Genomic DNA, 16,113 nt, shown 5'->3' with positions numbered 1-16,113 from the left:
ATAACATATTTTCTCTCATTGTGTGTATAAGAGCTAATGTGTGCATGCATATATGTGACAGAGGGGGTACTTGATATGATCAATACATTTCATCATTGTTAATAGCCCCACATATTTTATGTTCACCTTGAATAATGAATCACAGCAAGCACCTATTTTAAAGAAAAATGTATATCATTGAAGCACAACGTTGATCACAACGCATTTAAACCTGATGGTTTTCATTTTCTGATTAAAAATTGTGACATCAGTTAATCATAAACTGATTTTGGGATACACTGAAAAGTAAGGAGTTGTGACTCTGCCTTATCCTGCAGCTACTGTATCACCAAGCAGTCATTTTGTTTGGATGATATGTCCAGGTCATGAATACTATCACTGAGAGCAGTTCCAGTTGGATCAATATACTGTAAATGTGTCCCATATATCACAACAACTGCCTTCAAAACATCTGAAAAGCAACTCAGAACAACACCCAAATGTTCTGTGATGCTAGCAGGGGCAAACAAAAAAGACAGCAAATACCTTTCTATAGGCATGTGTTGTATCAATCCAGCTGGCTATTTGAATGAAAAGATACATTTAATACGAGGCAGATGGGAAAATTTTGAGAATCACACAGTGTGTAATGGATGATCTCACCTACATAGAGAGTACTCTGTATACATATAATCTACAGGGAAATCTGCAAAAGGATATCTATAATAGCACTGGCTTTATTGAAGTAAAGAAATACTGAGAATACAGAGTAGTGGAGGCTCATGAACAGAATTCCATTACGAAAAAGAGGCTTTGTTACTCATTCGGATTCAGTACTATTGAAGTAGTGGTGTGTCGTTTGTTCACTTTTTCGTTCATTTTTCGTCACTTTTCGTTCACTTTTAACAATCTTTTATATGACTGGGGGGTAATGAGTAGTCTCAGTGAGAGATTTGTTCATTTTTCACCATAGACTATATATAAATAATGGACGTAGTCACCGTGACGTCACCCATGTGTTTGTGTACTGCCCGTAGGAAGCACCAAGTTCATCGTTACATCTTTTTTCCGATATGAGGAGCAGACCATATTTGGAATGTGGAGGAGCGAGAGGGATCTGACGACACTGACTACACGCCTCTACACCTCAACCTGACTAAGAGAAGCCGCTGCTAATTAATGTTAGCATTAACTGGAGCATTGACTGGGATGTTCATTTTAGCTAGCAAAAAAACAAAAACAAAATGTACATTACTTACCTCAGAAAAATGAATTACATTTTACATACATTAAGACAGGTGTCATAAAGTAAAGCAGAAATGTATGGAAGCGCCAAAATTCCCTTTAGTTAAGGTTACAGTAAGAGTAAACAACAGTTCGCTAACTTCACTCCTTGCTTTCTTGCTAACTTAGTCACCAAGGCTAGTGAGTTTACCTGAGTCAATGCTCTGATTCATACCTGTCACTGGAATGTTTCACATTAGTTTAACACATTCACAGGAAGAATTTAAGAGGTTTTTGTCTAGAAATGACATCGATATACAAGCAAGCACAGTTTTAAATGAAAACAAAGATTCAAATCGTGACTCTTTCTTAAAGCCAAAAATGGTAATTTAGCCAGGTGACTTATCTGCTGATCTCAAGCTATGATGGCAAATCACCAAAAATCATGAGTGTTATTATCAGGTAAATATAATGTTATTTATTTGATTATAATGGCCATTGTTTTACAATTTTTATGTCAAACAAATAATGTACACTGTGACCAAGCTACTCCCAGTTGCCATTTTCACCTGCTGAAGTAACTTACTGTAACATTAGCGTAAGTTCAATTTTTATGTGCAACAGTTCAATATTTCTCATTCCAGATAGAAGAGTTTTCGGGGAATTCTCAAATGTCTTCAAAACATGGGTAAGTGTTGTCAAAGGGTAAGTGGGGTATTTTAAATTTTGGCTGTCTAATTTTGAGGGGAAAAGTTGCTGACTCCAATGATATGCCTATCACCAATGGAAATCTCTCAAATGGAAAACAACAACAGAGGGCACAAACTGCGGCTAGCCATATGTTTGAAAAGCACTTTGTTTGACTGAATAAAACATGAGATGCTTTAAGTGCACAGACACTGGGAATCACAGGGGCAAAAAAATCTCTATAAGGGCAATTTCTGGCATTATGTCTTGGAATATTTTTCTACTCATGTCGCGAGGGCGCCAAACATGTAAATGTAATGTCTTGAGGTCAGAAACAGCATGACCATCTGTTGCCTGCTGCATCCCCATGCATCTCCCTTGTTATCACTGTTAAGCGTGAACTGTCTATTAAAGCTGAAATGCCATAAGATAGTAAGGGCAGATCCAGAAATGCTAGGGTCTAGATGTATTCAGCTAGAGAAGATTTTGAAAAATTGGCTCTTAAAATATTTCTCATGAGTTTTAAAATGAATTTCTGACCTCTCACAGGTGGTGCAGATCTTTTACCTGCAGTATCTAGGAAAGGAGAACTTCATATCCCTATGTGTAAATGTTGGGTATTTTACTTGCATTATATATTAATGAAAAATGTATTTTTTAGGGTTATGATTTATTAATTTATGTTATAAAATATGAAACAATAATGAAAAATGTGCACAAGAATTAGAGGTCAAAGAGATGGCTTACAATCCCTCACTTGGTCAAACAATGCTTAAACCCCCAAAGTATTCAATTTTTAATGATACGAAAAGGAAAAAGATATCTTGGGAAGCTGTTGAGATTTCTGTCTCAGGCTCAATAGAGTGGAGGTCAGGTGAATGGAATTTAATTTCAGCACCATTAAAAAAAATCAACAGCAGTGTGTCTTTTCGACAACCATGTCCTGTTTACTGTGGATAATCCACAGACCTCACTGAACTGCTAGAAAATGCCCTGAAAACTTTTGACAGCATGGGATTTAGAGAGGATTTTAAGGATAGGATGAGCAGAGCACCAACCCTAAAAATTCAAGCGAACAAATGAATGAATTTCACCCTTTTTTTAATACAGGTTTGGCACACAGCACCTACAAACTGCGTTTCTGCCCAGAGAGCAGCGACCAAGCAACAGCATGGCTTTTCACAACACTGTGAGTACAGGACTATGCAAATGAAGATAGTGAATTTCCCTCAATCATATAAAATCAGCTTTTTTTCTTCTCAGTGATGTTCATTCTTGTATGACTATTCCCCCAACAACAATCATCTCCAGGATGTTTTAGAGCCTCCTGACAGCTTTGGGGACCTTGGAGTTTATAAGATGTCACTCCAGTTGGGTGTGCTTGGAACATTTACCTTGATGCAGCACTTTGTGGGTTGCATTTGTCACCTGTTTTGCGCAGACACACTCTATCTATTTAGTGGCAGCAATGGCTCATAAGTTCTGGTGATGCACTGACCATGATGTCAGGCTTTAGATGATGCAGTCTCCCAAAACCACTCTGTGTCTGCAAGAGGAGAAGGTTTGCTCTGTCGATATTAGTATCTGTAAAAAAATATTTAAATCAGTACTCGAAATATTGCATTTTTCAGGTTTCTCCATGAAACGTTGCAATCCATAGTATCTACACACATGAGAAGAGAGAAAGTAACCTTATGGTTAAAGACATTAAAGCAACATGATGTAGCTTTTTTACATTTAAATTGCAGTGTAAAAATAATTTGTATGCTTCCCTAACCTAATAGAGTAAATGGTGCCTCTGTCATTCTCACTCTGCACCCTGAAAGCCTGTTCCTGAATTTTTGGTGGAAGGGTACGATTTGCTGCAAGAAGTGGCTTTATGGCACTTACACACCACCAGCTATGTCACTGATTTTGGTGAAACTGGATCATATTTTAGGGTTGCTTTGCCAGGAGAGGCTGGCAGGGAGCACGGCCAGTGTCGAGCCAGAACTGGAGCCAGGTGGAAGGGCAAAGGAACCTCGGTTCAGCAGTCTCTTTGGACTTCATTGAAGAGGCAAAGAGACTGAAGTGGACCTTACGGAGGAAAGAGGGAAGAGAGAAAGGGGGAGACTGACTGAATCAAGAAGCTGCCGGTCAACAGTAAATCTCAGACAGGCATTTAGAGACTTTCCCCAAACAAAAGGCTGCAAGACAGACACTGAGCTGGTCTTCTGGGTGTTGAACTAGTAAGTAATATTAGCTGGCTTGCTATGTTGTGTGATGTTGCACTTGCTTGATGTTTGACTGTGTTTGGAAAGTTGTTCACTTGCTATTTCTTGATTTTATGTAAGGTAATCATATCATCATATTTATTACTGTAGGTACAACTACCTTTGTTAGATATTTTGTGGTGTTCAGTGTTTACACTTTCAGAAATGTTCTCTGAAATTCTGGTGTTCTTCCAACAATATTATGACCCAGACAAATGCGTAATTTTAATTAAGGTTAAATTCAACAGTTTTATTTGGTTGCCTTTCAATGACACCAGATCCCCTTTGTGCATTAGTATGCATTGTTGTCTGCCCAAAGCAGTCATAAATTTACTTTTTATCCAATTTAAGCCATATTTTTATGATACAATTTTTCTATTTTAGCTATTTTTCACAATTTATTTTAACCAGATGAAGGATTTTAGTCATCAGACATCTTAAGTTATCAGAGAAACAAACTCAGCAAGCGTTAGCAGCAGCTCGGCTCGCAGCCCCTCCAGGACGTCCTTCGGCTGCCAAACAGTGTCGGAGAAATGAAACTGCCTTAATCAGTGCTTTTACTGGTTTTAATCACCGGGTCCGTTTGTTTTGGAGAGGAAGAGACTTCTGCTGACAATTTAGCTCCTATAAAAACCTCCAGAACGATGAATGCTGAAGGAATCCAAACTGGGAAGTGTTGATGTTATTGTTTAGATCGGGAGACCCATAGCAACGTAATTACATATTGTGTGTCTAATACAAATTAGCTTTTGTTTGAATTCACTTACAGAAAATTTGCTTTTATTTAGTTCCACCATGGACCAGTCGTGACATACATTTAAAGATGCATAAGTATTGGCACACATTAGATATGAGAAGATGTAAACTCACTTCACACAAGTGAAGTTGCTGTTAAATGGTACACAATGTAGCCTTATGGGCTGTCAAGGCACCATACCATTTTCATTATTTCACCATGGCCTCAGTCTTGCCCTAACTTTAAAGGGTCACTTCACCCATATCACAAAACAAACAAACATTTTTGTAGTGGTACTGAGGTTTTTCTTTTATATTTATAAGGGTTTGGAGTTATCCACCGTTGAGACTTTGCTGCCACCCCAATACAATAGAGGTGAAGCAAACTTAATTTCATGGAAAACTGGGACATTGTTCTTTCCCAGGTTGATTGTAACACATTATTTCAAGTATTTTGTAAAGAAGAAATAGCTCAACTGTTTTAAGTGTTGTAGATGCCATTTTTCCTCCCTGCATGTCAGTTTAAAAAGAATATGATTGCAGATGGCGAGGTTGTCCTTTTGGAGAAATGCAGAAACTGGCCCTCTACATGCCTGTGCACAGCCTTGTTATCAATCCATTGTTAGTCAAAAAAGGCTCTAATGGTCTGCTACCGAAACAAGAGCCAATACTGAGGGCATGAATCCACCAGAACACTGGGGCTGATACACATCCTGGCACTGAGTAATAATGAATACATTTTAGCTGGAAACTAGTTGCTCAAAATGCATTTTTACATTATTTGAATTAAAGTACCCCCCCCCCCCCCCCCCCCCCCCCCCCCACTAGTACTTTCATAGAAAGTGTAATTTAAAAAAAACAAACAGGATTCCAGTAATAGACAAAATCCAGTAATTATAGCTATAGCTATTTTCCTATGTTGCTGTAGGTAAATCATTCCTCAATCAGAACAAAAATAAGAATCATAGAAAGACCAAACAATAATGCAATTGTATAATTTTCCACTAAGAAACACAGCCACCTGCTTCACTGTAATCTTTAGTTAAACCATTTTCTCTTTGTTTTCTTTGTTTTCTTTGTTTCTTTCATCGCAGCACAGAAAAGTACGTCTGTGTGTGGTGAAAGGGGAGGGTGAGCTGAAATCATCTGTCTAAACAGTTATGTGTGAGGAGCCTGAACACCTGTTAATGTGGACCGGGTGTCCACAGAACTGTTGGTGTGCTGTTTCAACAAAAACTTCAGGGGACAAAGTACCTGTGCTTTAACCTCCATTTAGTTAGAAAAACACGGTAATACAATATGGATGGTAAATAAGGAGACCCTAAGTGGATTGTGGATAAAGGAGGGCTTTACAGCCTTTAGATACTACTATAAAAAGACTGCTAAACATGTGAAAGTATGGTGGATGTTAAAGTTGTTGCCTTCCACATAGCAGTATAGTATTGCGACATAGCATTTGCGTCTTCAGACAAAAATAGTATGCATATGGAGTATGTTGCTGTAACACCAGGCCTGCTTTTACAGCTAAGCACTGTCACTTTATTATGTCAGATCATCTATAGCATATTCTTCTCTTTATACAAACTAATTTCCATGCTGTCGGGTATTATTAAGATTTTTTTGTATCAAGATGAATTATGTGTTTAGACTTTTTCTATTGTTCCAATGTTTTCTTATAAGCTTGACTTACTGCTAATAGCACAAATGAAGACAACCACAAATATTAAGTAAATCCATATGAATCAGGCCTTCTATTCAGAAAATTGTGATAAAATGATAATACATCAAACGGTGTTTTAATTCCCGCACCTGGCTCAGTTAAAGAAGAGAGTTTGTTTGAAACCCCCGCTGGGCTTTTATTATTCCCACTAATATGAAAGCTTTCAGTGTGTGTTCCTCTTGTTTGCTCAAGTCTCTGTCAGTGCATTTCAGTAATAATGACAGAGTGGGAGGGCCACTCGGTGCAACTAATAAGGACCGCGATCTAGCAGGCGATCCCACTGTGACTTTTATTTCCAAGTCCTGGAATCCGGAGACTGATCGTAATCACACATGGATTATACTCTTTTCGCTGCTTTTTGCTTGTTTCTGCTTTAGAGGAAACTTTCTCACCAACTGTAAGTACTCAAACGGCAAAATTAATATCAGAGTAATTTAAAAACCGTAAATATCAGCGTGTTACAACTGAAAACCCCTTTATAACGGACTCATTTTACACCTTTTGTCGATCGGTGTTAAAGTATTTTATTTTCCCCGCATGATTTGCTTCTTTTAACTTGTGTGTTAACCGGGACACATGTCTTTATGAACAGGTTATTATCTGATTTATTAACGCTCTGCAGCAATGAGCATGTACCGTATTGCATCACTTGTTAACAGCAAAGTGCGAAATGTTCCGGGCAGTGAAAGAATATCAACCGCTTTTTACCGTAATTATTATAAAATAAAAACAGCCAATCAGCGGTCGCGCAGAGAAACACGCTTCTTTGAATATTGAGTGAAGTTATGACCGAAAAGTGGCTGAATGAATGATGGGAAGGCATAATAGAATAACTTCACTGTGCAGCTTTGCGCACTAAAACTGTGAAATGTGTGTGATAGTAGCGTTCAAAATACAATGCCAGTTTAGGATAGAAAGCCATTTAGATTATGCAGCAGCATTGCTGAACATTAAAAGTTGTCTCTTAAAGTAACAATTTAACTCCTACAGAATCCTCAAGAATTAAAATCAGCCATGTATAGATTAAGAGTGCTTTAAAGCTGCGTGTTATTGCATGCATTTACAGAAATAAAAGGAATAACATTACGCCTTCACACAGACTAGGAATGTGATACCTCTGTAGTGCTGCTTGTCACAGCCCCATGCATGGTTGTAGTTGTAAGTTGCACGGACACTTCATCTCCATGCGCCATGATACTGTAGGCCTGCATGCAAAAACTTTTATGATCCAGTGGGAGAAGGCACAAGTGCTTGCAGCATGAATGGGAATTAATCATAGGAGCAAGATTAATTTGGATAAGACAGCGGCAGTAAAAGAAGGAGAGTATCATGAAAAATAATGTTGGTCACACTTTGTGAGACTGTGCATATAAATTAACTTAATGTGTCCTGGTTGTATTCGGAGTCTGCTGAGGTCAAGTTCGGTTCTCTTGAGTCCTTTCTTCCCCATTGGGAATAACTAAATATGCACCAGGAAGGATTATAGTCTTTGTAACGGGATTACAGCTGTGTTATCATAAAACTACATGGGGAAAAAAAAGAGCGTGCTACTCACTACGAGTTATGATTTGCCACTTCATTTTCTGTAGGATTGCTGAACAGATGTGAGCCGTTCTGTTGTTTTTACAGAATAATCACAAAACCAAATTGATTTGTTTATTCAGTGGCATGCTGAGATAATGTGCAGATCTGTTTGTAGGCGTCCGTTGAGTTTCTTCTTTCTTTTTTGATGTCCTTTAAAAACACCTGAAATTATTCTATTTCATGACTACAGACGTTATGATTATTCCGGCAGTGCACAAGTTTTTGCAGCCAAAGCAATACAAAAGTTGCTGAAAGTGTTTTGAGTTGGAATAGTCTGCTAAAATTGATTGACTTTACTTTAGATCAGACTTCCCAACCGGGATGACTCTGCCCTTAAGCAATTCTTGCCTTCTTTGCAATGGCATTAGAGAAATGCAGATTTGGACATTTGGTTTGGCACCATAGTCAAATAGCGAAAGAGACTTACTCGTAACTGGAGGTTTCCAGGTTTGATCCTCGCGTGTGACGTCCTTGAACAAGACACTGCTGACAGCTTACAGATCAAAACACAACAGAGTGTTAAGAGAGTACTACAGAAACAAAGATCAAGGCTCTGGCATTATGATTTAAACCAGACAAAACAAGACACAAGAAGCCAACAGCCATGTGTTCCAAATATACTGAACCTTTCATACAGTGACTTTGTAACACATGGTGCAAACTGAATTTAGATAAATACAGAGAAAGTATGATCATAATAAGAACTGCTTAAATTTGTGAACTTGTTTTAACATGCAACACACTGCATTTAGATCAACGTGTTATGTCTGCCGGTCTAAATCTTGTTGTAGCTCGTATTATGAAGTTAAGCATGGGCACAATGCCACAGCTAATTTGTGGTGATGACATACTGACCTAATGAATCACAAACAGTCTGGGAAGAACAAGAGGCAGCTTGGCTCGCTAGTTAAGAACCGAAACCTTAACGTAAACATGGCTTAGTGTATAATGATTTAGCTGCAGTATAGACATTTCCATCCATCACCTTATGGCAGGTGTTCATGAGAACTAATGAATGAAGGACTCAGAAGTGCTTTCTACAGATTGAGTGACTTTACACAAAGAGGCTTTAGGGACATAAACATGGGCGTTATAGTGCGGTTAAAGACAATCATGTTTTAAAGCTGAAATTTAATTTCAGATTTAAAAACCCTGCATATAATCTTATTTCAGGGGTGTTTTTTCCTAAATGAAAACCCCTGATTTGAGTAGAGTTATAAGAACATTGTAAAATATGATTAAAGGAGTGAAATCTGAAGTTTTATCCTTGGTGGTATGTCTAACGATCACACAGACACCGGATTGTTCCACTGCTAGACTAGCTTTATAAATCCAAGTGAAAGTTTGTGATGCACCCAGCAGAATAGTAAGTTAATAAATTAAGATCAGTAGAGACACATTGTTTGCTTGTTCTGTCTTTGTTATCACTTGCATGCAGATGAAGTGTTTAATTAAGATTCGAGCAAGGCATGTTTTTCATTCATGTTTCTAAGTATTAATTGATAAACACTGTTTTGTTCGCATCCAGGTCTTCAAGTGGGACTGCTTTCTCGTGCCAGAGCCATGATTTGCTTGCTAAGATGGAGTGCTTTCATTTGGACTGTAAATTTCATTCCTTGCACTTTTGGGATGGTAGTGAGTGAACGAACAGGTATGTGTGTTTGTTGTCCTCAACTTTTTGTCCAGAAACTTCTCATATGCAGTGGCGGTTCTAGGCCAGTTTACCTGTGGGGGCCAAGCAGGGGCCAGTGTTTAATCAGAGGGGCACATTAAAAAACGTCAAAAATGATGTTTAAGCATTCAAAACCTTTATTTTAGCCAAAAGTCTCATTTAAGTATATTTGGAAAAACTACATTGATTGAAACAATGAGACTTAACATTAACAATTATTTTTGTACGACAATGACATTTCTAATTTTTGTGCACAATTACTTTTTTTTAATCATTTTGAAAGTGCAGTACAGTGAGAATGATCTTTAAATTTAGCTTTTATTGCACAATTAAACTGTTATACAATGTACACATTCTGGGTTCCTTTTGTATACAATGAGATATTGTTTGAACAAAAAATAGGTAAGAATTGTTCCGTCGTTCATCATTATAAATTGATCATTTTATTATTAATTTGACACAGGGGCCACAGCAGGGGTCAAGGGCTTCTTCACAGGGGTAGTGGCCCCTGTAGGCCCCTGTGTAGAACCGCCACTGCTCATTTGTCAGTTGTTGTCTTGCTCTAAAATGCCTAAATTATCAACATAAAGCAGACAAGTTATTTATAAAATGAATTTTCTCATTAATGTTGATATCATTAACAGGCACACACATGGCAGACAGAAAGACAATGAATGATTTTATTATTAAAAGGCGTTTGTTCTTTATATCACATAATAAAACTTTGAATGACATCCGAAATCCATGTGTTGAGAATAAAATCGCCGTATTCTCGTTAAGCTTAATGTTTTAAAACCTCTATCTATAGCATGGCATTTATGGTTCATGATTTATTTACAGTGACAAAGCACTTTTTGTAATGTCATTGTTTGGGGGAAACCACTTTATATGTTTGGAAAGCCTGAGACTGTGACAGCTTAAATCACAACTTTCGACTTGTAAAACTTTTATGGGACGATCAGTATTCATAAAGTCAGTTTCCATCTAATTTTCTGTAAAGCAGCTCTAGGCTTGCCTTTAAATGACTTTTCAGAGTCTGTCTCTGTTGGTTATTTTATAAGTTTACACTAAAGTTTTAAAGATTAATCGGAAAAAAACTGTGAATAGATTTTCTGCTCTGATGTCGATTTCTCATAAAGAAATGTAGTTTTTCAAATGAAAGGAAATGCACTGTGGAAATCTATTCGTGATTCAATTCATCATCCTCTCTTCTATAACACTTGGTTTGAAATATAAATGAACAACTTCTCCCGGCAACTTGTTGTTGGCTTTCCTCTAGATGGCTCATGTCCCCCTCTGAGTGTAGAGGACTACAGGTTTTCTGATGTCTTAGACCGTCCCCTGGAAATCACAGGTATGTTCGGAATGAACACAATTGCTTTTTGAATCGGCTACGATCGGCTTGTTAAAAAAAAATAGTGACACATTGTAAACCTGTCCACAGGATTTGATCTCACAGAAAAGTTTCTTCTCCGAAAGGGAACAATCACAGAGGAGCTGCCGTCGTTCCGTTTAGGAAGCAGTCCGCTCATAAAGCCAACAAAGTGAGTAGCATCCTCGTGATTAAGCATGTATGTGTGTTTATTTTCTGCATCATTTGGGCTCCTTATGACATTTGAGGATAACTCAGATAGACAGCCTGCATGTCAGTCATGACCCAGTAAATAATCTCCCCATATGCTGCTGCCTCATGTCTACCACTCATGCTCTCCCTGCTATATAACAGTGATGCAGCCACTCATGTGTGGCTGAGGCTGTGAACGGTATTAAACTGCTGCATTCATCTGGATTAACACCTAGGCTTTTACCATTTTCCTCCCAAAATGTGCAAGTCCAGAGAATGGAAGTTATGTCTTGCAACTTAAATAATACAAAACCACATGATACCATTGAAAGTGAAATAATATCACTGCTATTATGGATCCCCGCTATGCAGACCATGATGAGTTTAAACTTCCTTTCCTTCAGATCTTTAAATAATATAAGAAATAAAACAGTGTAGCCATAACTGCATTTCATGAAAGGGCTGACTTGAGGCAACCCAGATATACCCTGCTCAGAGCAATAGTTCCATTTGCCTCGGCTAATAAGGGCAAGCTGTGAGGTGAGCTGTTAGACAGGGAATAATTTGAACAGAATTAATATATATTGCGTTTATTCTAGAAATCTCCTAAGGGCAAAAAGTGGGACATAAAGGAATGGGAAAAAAAACTCGGAGCACGTATAATAAGACAGGAATATTAAAATAACTACATAAATGACACACTAAGGTGCCATTTAGTGAAGACCTTTATTCCCCCGGTCAACTGCTGGGACCGCTCTGTGACTTCACCTTGATGCTAATATGATGATATAGTAGGGATTTGAATTTGATATAATATTTATAAAGGCCTGTTACACTTTTACATTAGTATCGCCAGCTGTAGCGAGAAAGAACACATATTAACCTGTAAGGCTTGCCAAACCTGGCTTAACAGTGATGTTTTGGATTCTAAAAAATGTATTTTGAGACGTTCATTGCTTTGTGTCCTTAGCTTGTGACGGTGAAAGAGAACACTGTGTCATTCTTCCGGGAGGGGAAGGATATTTTTAGCATTTTTACATGACATGCAACTGTAAACATTTACTGCCACTCTCTCTCTCCGGCGAGGTGAAAGAATCTTAGAGCCAGGTGATTTGTGATCTCCTTCCCCTGTTCAGTCAGCCAGCCGAAAATACATTTACTTCAGCCCTTCCCTCAGTCTGGGCCCATAGTGCAAGAAGATGCTGCTTCTCAATGACACTGCTGACAGTGTCATTGGTTATAGTGGTGAGACTGCGATCCCTCTCATATCCAATTATCTAAGTACTTTGACAGGTGATACTGCATGTCAGCTGAGGAAGGAAAGCGAGGGCAATTGCAAGAAGCAGGAGGCCCCCTCTGCCCCCGCCACAGCCACTAAAACATTGCTCACTTTACTCACAGGATATGCAGCAATAGATGCTCGACTCTAGATCTGGCTAATGTTCTGCCAGCTTCTTGGCACAGTGCACGTTATGGTGCATAGATCAGAGCTGACACACTCAAGGAACATTTGTGTGAGTTGACAAATGGCCCTACAGAATGCAACATGTATTCAAAATGTGCTCACACAGTATTAAAGCACAGCAATGCAGTCGCTGTCAGTCTGTTTCTGTAACTATCAGCAGAAGAAAATCAATGTGTGGTTTCTTTTTCTATGCTTGTTACTTAGAATAGAGCAGCAAGCAGCTTCATTGGATGACAGTTTTATGACTGACATTGTAACCCTTGTTTTGCAAAACAAAACATACCCAAGTATAAAGGCAGAAAGCACACTCGTACATATTTATTTGTGCTTTTTATTCGCTGTCTCTCAGGCCTTTTTGTTCTTTTCTAGTCTCAAAGATGAAGACAAATAAAAAATACAGTTCTCAGGACGAAGCTCAGCACAAAATTACATAATCTATTTTTCCTCATAATTCTCTCTTTAACATAATAGTCATTGCGCGTTTTGAAGTGGGAATGGAATGAACACTGGAATGAACTACCTTTGAATGTGACCACAGTGTCTCACAACGTGGTTTGTGTGACTGTCATGCAGACCATCATCAAAGCGAAAAGTAACAAGCAAAATGCTAAATGGGATACAGTAAGGTATTTTATATTATGTGCAGATGCATGAAGATATCATATATTTGAAATGTAGATACAAAGGAGCCGCTGAGGCTGAGATGAAGTGTATCAAATCACCAGGGTTTGTGTTTGTTTATCAGTCCGTGGATTCGGTGGTTTGTGACTGTCAGCTAATTAATCATTTGGGTTTACTGCAATCAATAGCTGTAAAGCTGACTCACTCTTTTTGAAACATCTAAAGAATTTCTGGAAAATACAGTGCTTGTTTTCATTTTCTGTTTATATTTTCCGTTGACATCAATGTTCTTTGAGCTCATGGCATCACATGTGCTTTAACTTACCTGTACTTACTGTCAGGTCCACATCCAGAGACTGTAATTTGTGTCACAAGGCAGGAAGGATAAGGTCTCGAATGCAGAGAAACACTGAAACAGTTTAGTGATTTTATTGGTAAAATGGTAGGTAAAAGGAGGTCAGGTTCTGGTTGAAGAGGCTAGAAAGCAGGGGCAGGAAGCCACATTGGAGATCTGGACGGAGCAGGTGGAAATTGGGGACTGAGGAACAGATGAGTAGGTGGATGTAGAGTCAGGTGACCAGGGTTTGTAGGAGAGTCTGATGGGTGGGTAGAGATCAGGGAAGTAATACCTGGGCCTGTGGGGAAGTGAGAAGTGGCTGGAGACAGGGACAGAGGGCCAACAGAGACAGCTGCCATGACAACTTATTTGATAGTCATAGTAGTAGTTCTGCTATGACAGTGATTTCCTACCAATGTACCATTGCACATGTTGATTAGAGGTAACAAATGACTCTGAATTCATTTTACAGCCCATAGTCATGCACACAATTTTGAAAATCTTTTTGTTGCTATCACAGTGTTATCTCTCCATTATGTATGTGTGCAGAGGAGCACTTGTTTACAATGGAACGATGATAACGTTGCAGTCTCGCACAGCTCAGCACACTTAGTTGTTAAAAACGTCTCTTCACTGGTTAGATATCATTCTTCCAGATCATAAGCGTGCATTTGATTTGGCTTGATCCTCTATCATGCTGGCAAACATAGCACTTCCAGAGTTTAAACAGAAAAGTGGAGTCATGCTGAGAGGAAGTTATATTACTTGCTAGCATGCATGATGCATTTAGCGTGTAAATCGACGTGCCTATGCACACTTTGATCTGTTAGAGGATTGGGTGTCAGTGATAGGGATGTGAGCCAACTAGGCTAACATTTGAGGTTTGATTGTTTCAGCTGCAGCAATCCGATTCCTCTGACTCATTTAAAGTATCCTCCTGGATAGGGTTTCTAACAAGCCAGGACACTAAAGCCGCTTCCGGGGGATTCTCTACCAGACCGGTAGTGTTGCTGTGACATTCTGTCAAACCATTGTCCCTGATTATACAAGGAGTAGTGCCAGCCAAGCAATATGCATGGTCAAAGACATTTTCCAAGAGTGGTGATAGTTTCCAGAAAGCACATGGTCATTCTGTATTAAAATGGAATTAGTTGTGGTTATAACTCTTGTGGAAGCTCTGTGATCTTCTGTGCTTCTCCTGATTATGGCTATTGAAGTGCACTATTTTACAATATATACAGTACTTATGCACAAGTAACTCTTTCCTGAAAGACTCTTCACTCAAGATTTCTTTCAGTATTTTGGCTTGGAACCAGGCCAAGCTACTTCAGATTGTACTTCAGATTCAGCCCTGTATTACAGTGGGTCTAAACCGTTTTGAGATGGGACCCCCCATAATGATCAGTTTGGTGTTTGCAATCCCCCATGACGGTGACGAGAGAGAGCTGTTTTTACGCAATACCCCCTGCTGATTTTGGATTATTATTGTGAATGGTCTGATTATTAACTGTAAATATATAGTGCTTTGCTTGTAAGGACAGTTTTGTTTAGTTGTATTTATTTTTCAAGCACATAAGCGTTGTGCAATGTGCTCCAGGCACTGTGGATTCTTGACACGTTGACCCGTTGACCCTCTCTGTGCTGCAGAACCTCCTGATTTACATATTAAGCACTGAATATAAAATGAGGAAGGTACCAAACTCGCACAGTAATTTAAATAAAAAAAAAAACATAAAACCTCCACTCTAAAATTTGTGATTAAAAAAAAAAAAATTTGTCACAAGAGGGTCACCGTTTAGACTCTGGCCTGTGTGGAGTTTGCTTGTTCTCCCCGTGTCAGCGTGGGTTCTCTCCAGGTACTCCGGCTTCCTCCGACAGTCCTAAAACATGCAGCTTAGGTTTAATTGGCAACTCTAAATTGCCTGTCGGAGTGCATGTGAGCATGATTGTCTGTCTCTATGTGTCAGCCCTGTGATAGTCTGGCGACCTGTCCAGGGTGTACCACGTCTCTCTACCATTGTCAGCTGGGATCCTCTCCAGCCCGAGATCAGATAAGCGTATAAGGAGAATGGATGGATGGAATTTCTTTTTTTCCCAACAACCACCTGGTGACCCACAGAAATAATCTCATGCCCCCGTTGGGGGTCCCGACCCCAGGTTGAGAACCACTGCTGTAGTATATAAACATCATGTGACTCCAATTTGAACAACACATTGTTTTTAGGGGTGTAGCAGTACACAAAAGTCAGGGTTTGGTTCATGCCCCGGAGTCA

The 16,113-nt window shown here is 38.9% G+C and overlaps 1 protein-coding gene across 1 annotated transcript in view; it reads left to right on the top strand.

Moving 5' to 3' along the window:
• Window positions 1–6,895: 6,895 nt before the first annotated feature.
• The window catches only part of LOC131958674 (collagen alpha-1(XIX) chain), a 112,914-nt gene continuing 103,696 nt past the window's right edge, over window positions 6,896–16,113 (top strand). The window contains exons 1-4 of the mRNA XM_059323823.1: window positions 6,896–6,994; window positions 9,710–9,832; window positions 11,133–11,207; window positions 11,298–11,397. Coding sequence (XP_059179806.1) covers window positions 9,745–9,832; window positions 11,133–11,207; window positions 11,298–11,397 — 263 coding nt within the window. The 5' untranslated portion in view covers window positions 6,896–6,994; window positions 9,710–9,744. The remainder of the gene's footprint in view (window positions 6,995–9,709; window positions 9,833–11,132; window positions 11,208–11,297; window positions 11,398–16,113) is intronic.

The sequence above is a fragment of the Centropristis striata genome, chromosome 20 (genome assembly GCF_030273125.1).
Source record: "Centropristis striata isolate RG_2023a ecotype Rhode Island chromosome 20, C.striata_1.0, whole genome shotgun sequence".
Lineage (NCBI taxonomy): Eukaryota > Metazoa > Chordata > Actinopteri > Perciformes > Serranidae > Centropristis > Centropristis striata.
This window is presented reverse-complemented; position numbering and strand designations above follow the sequence as displayed.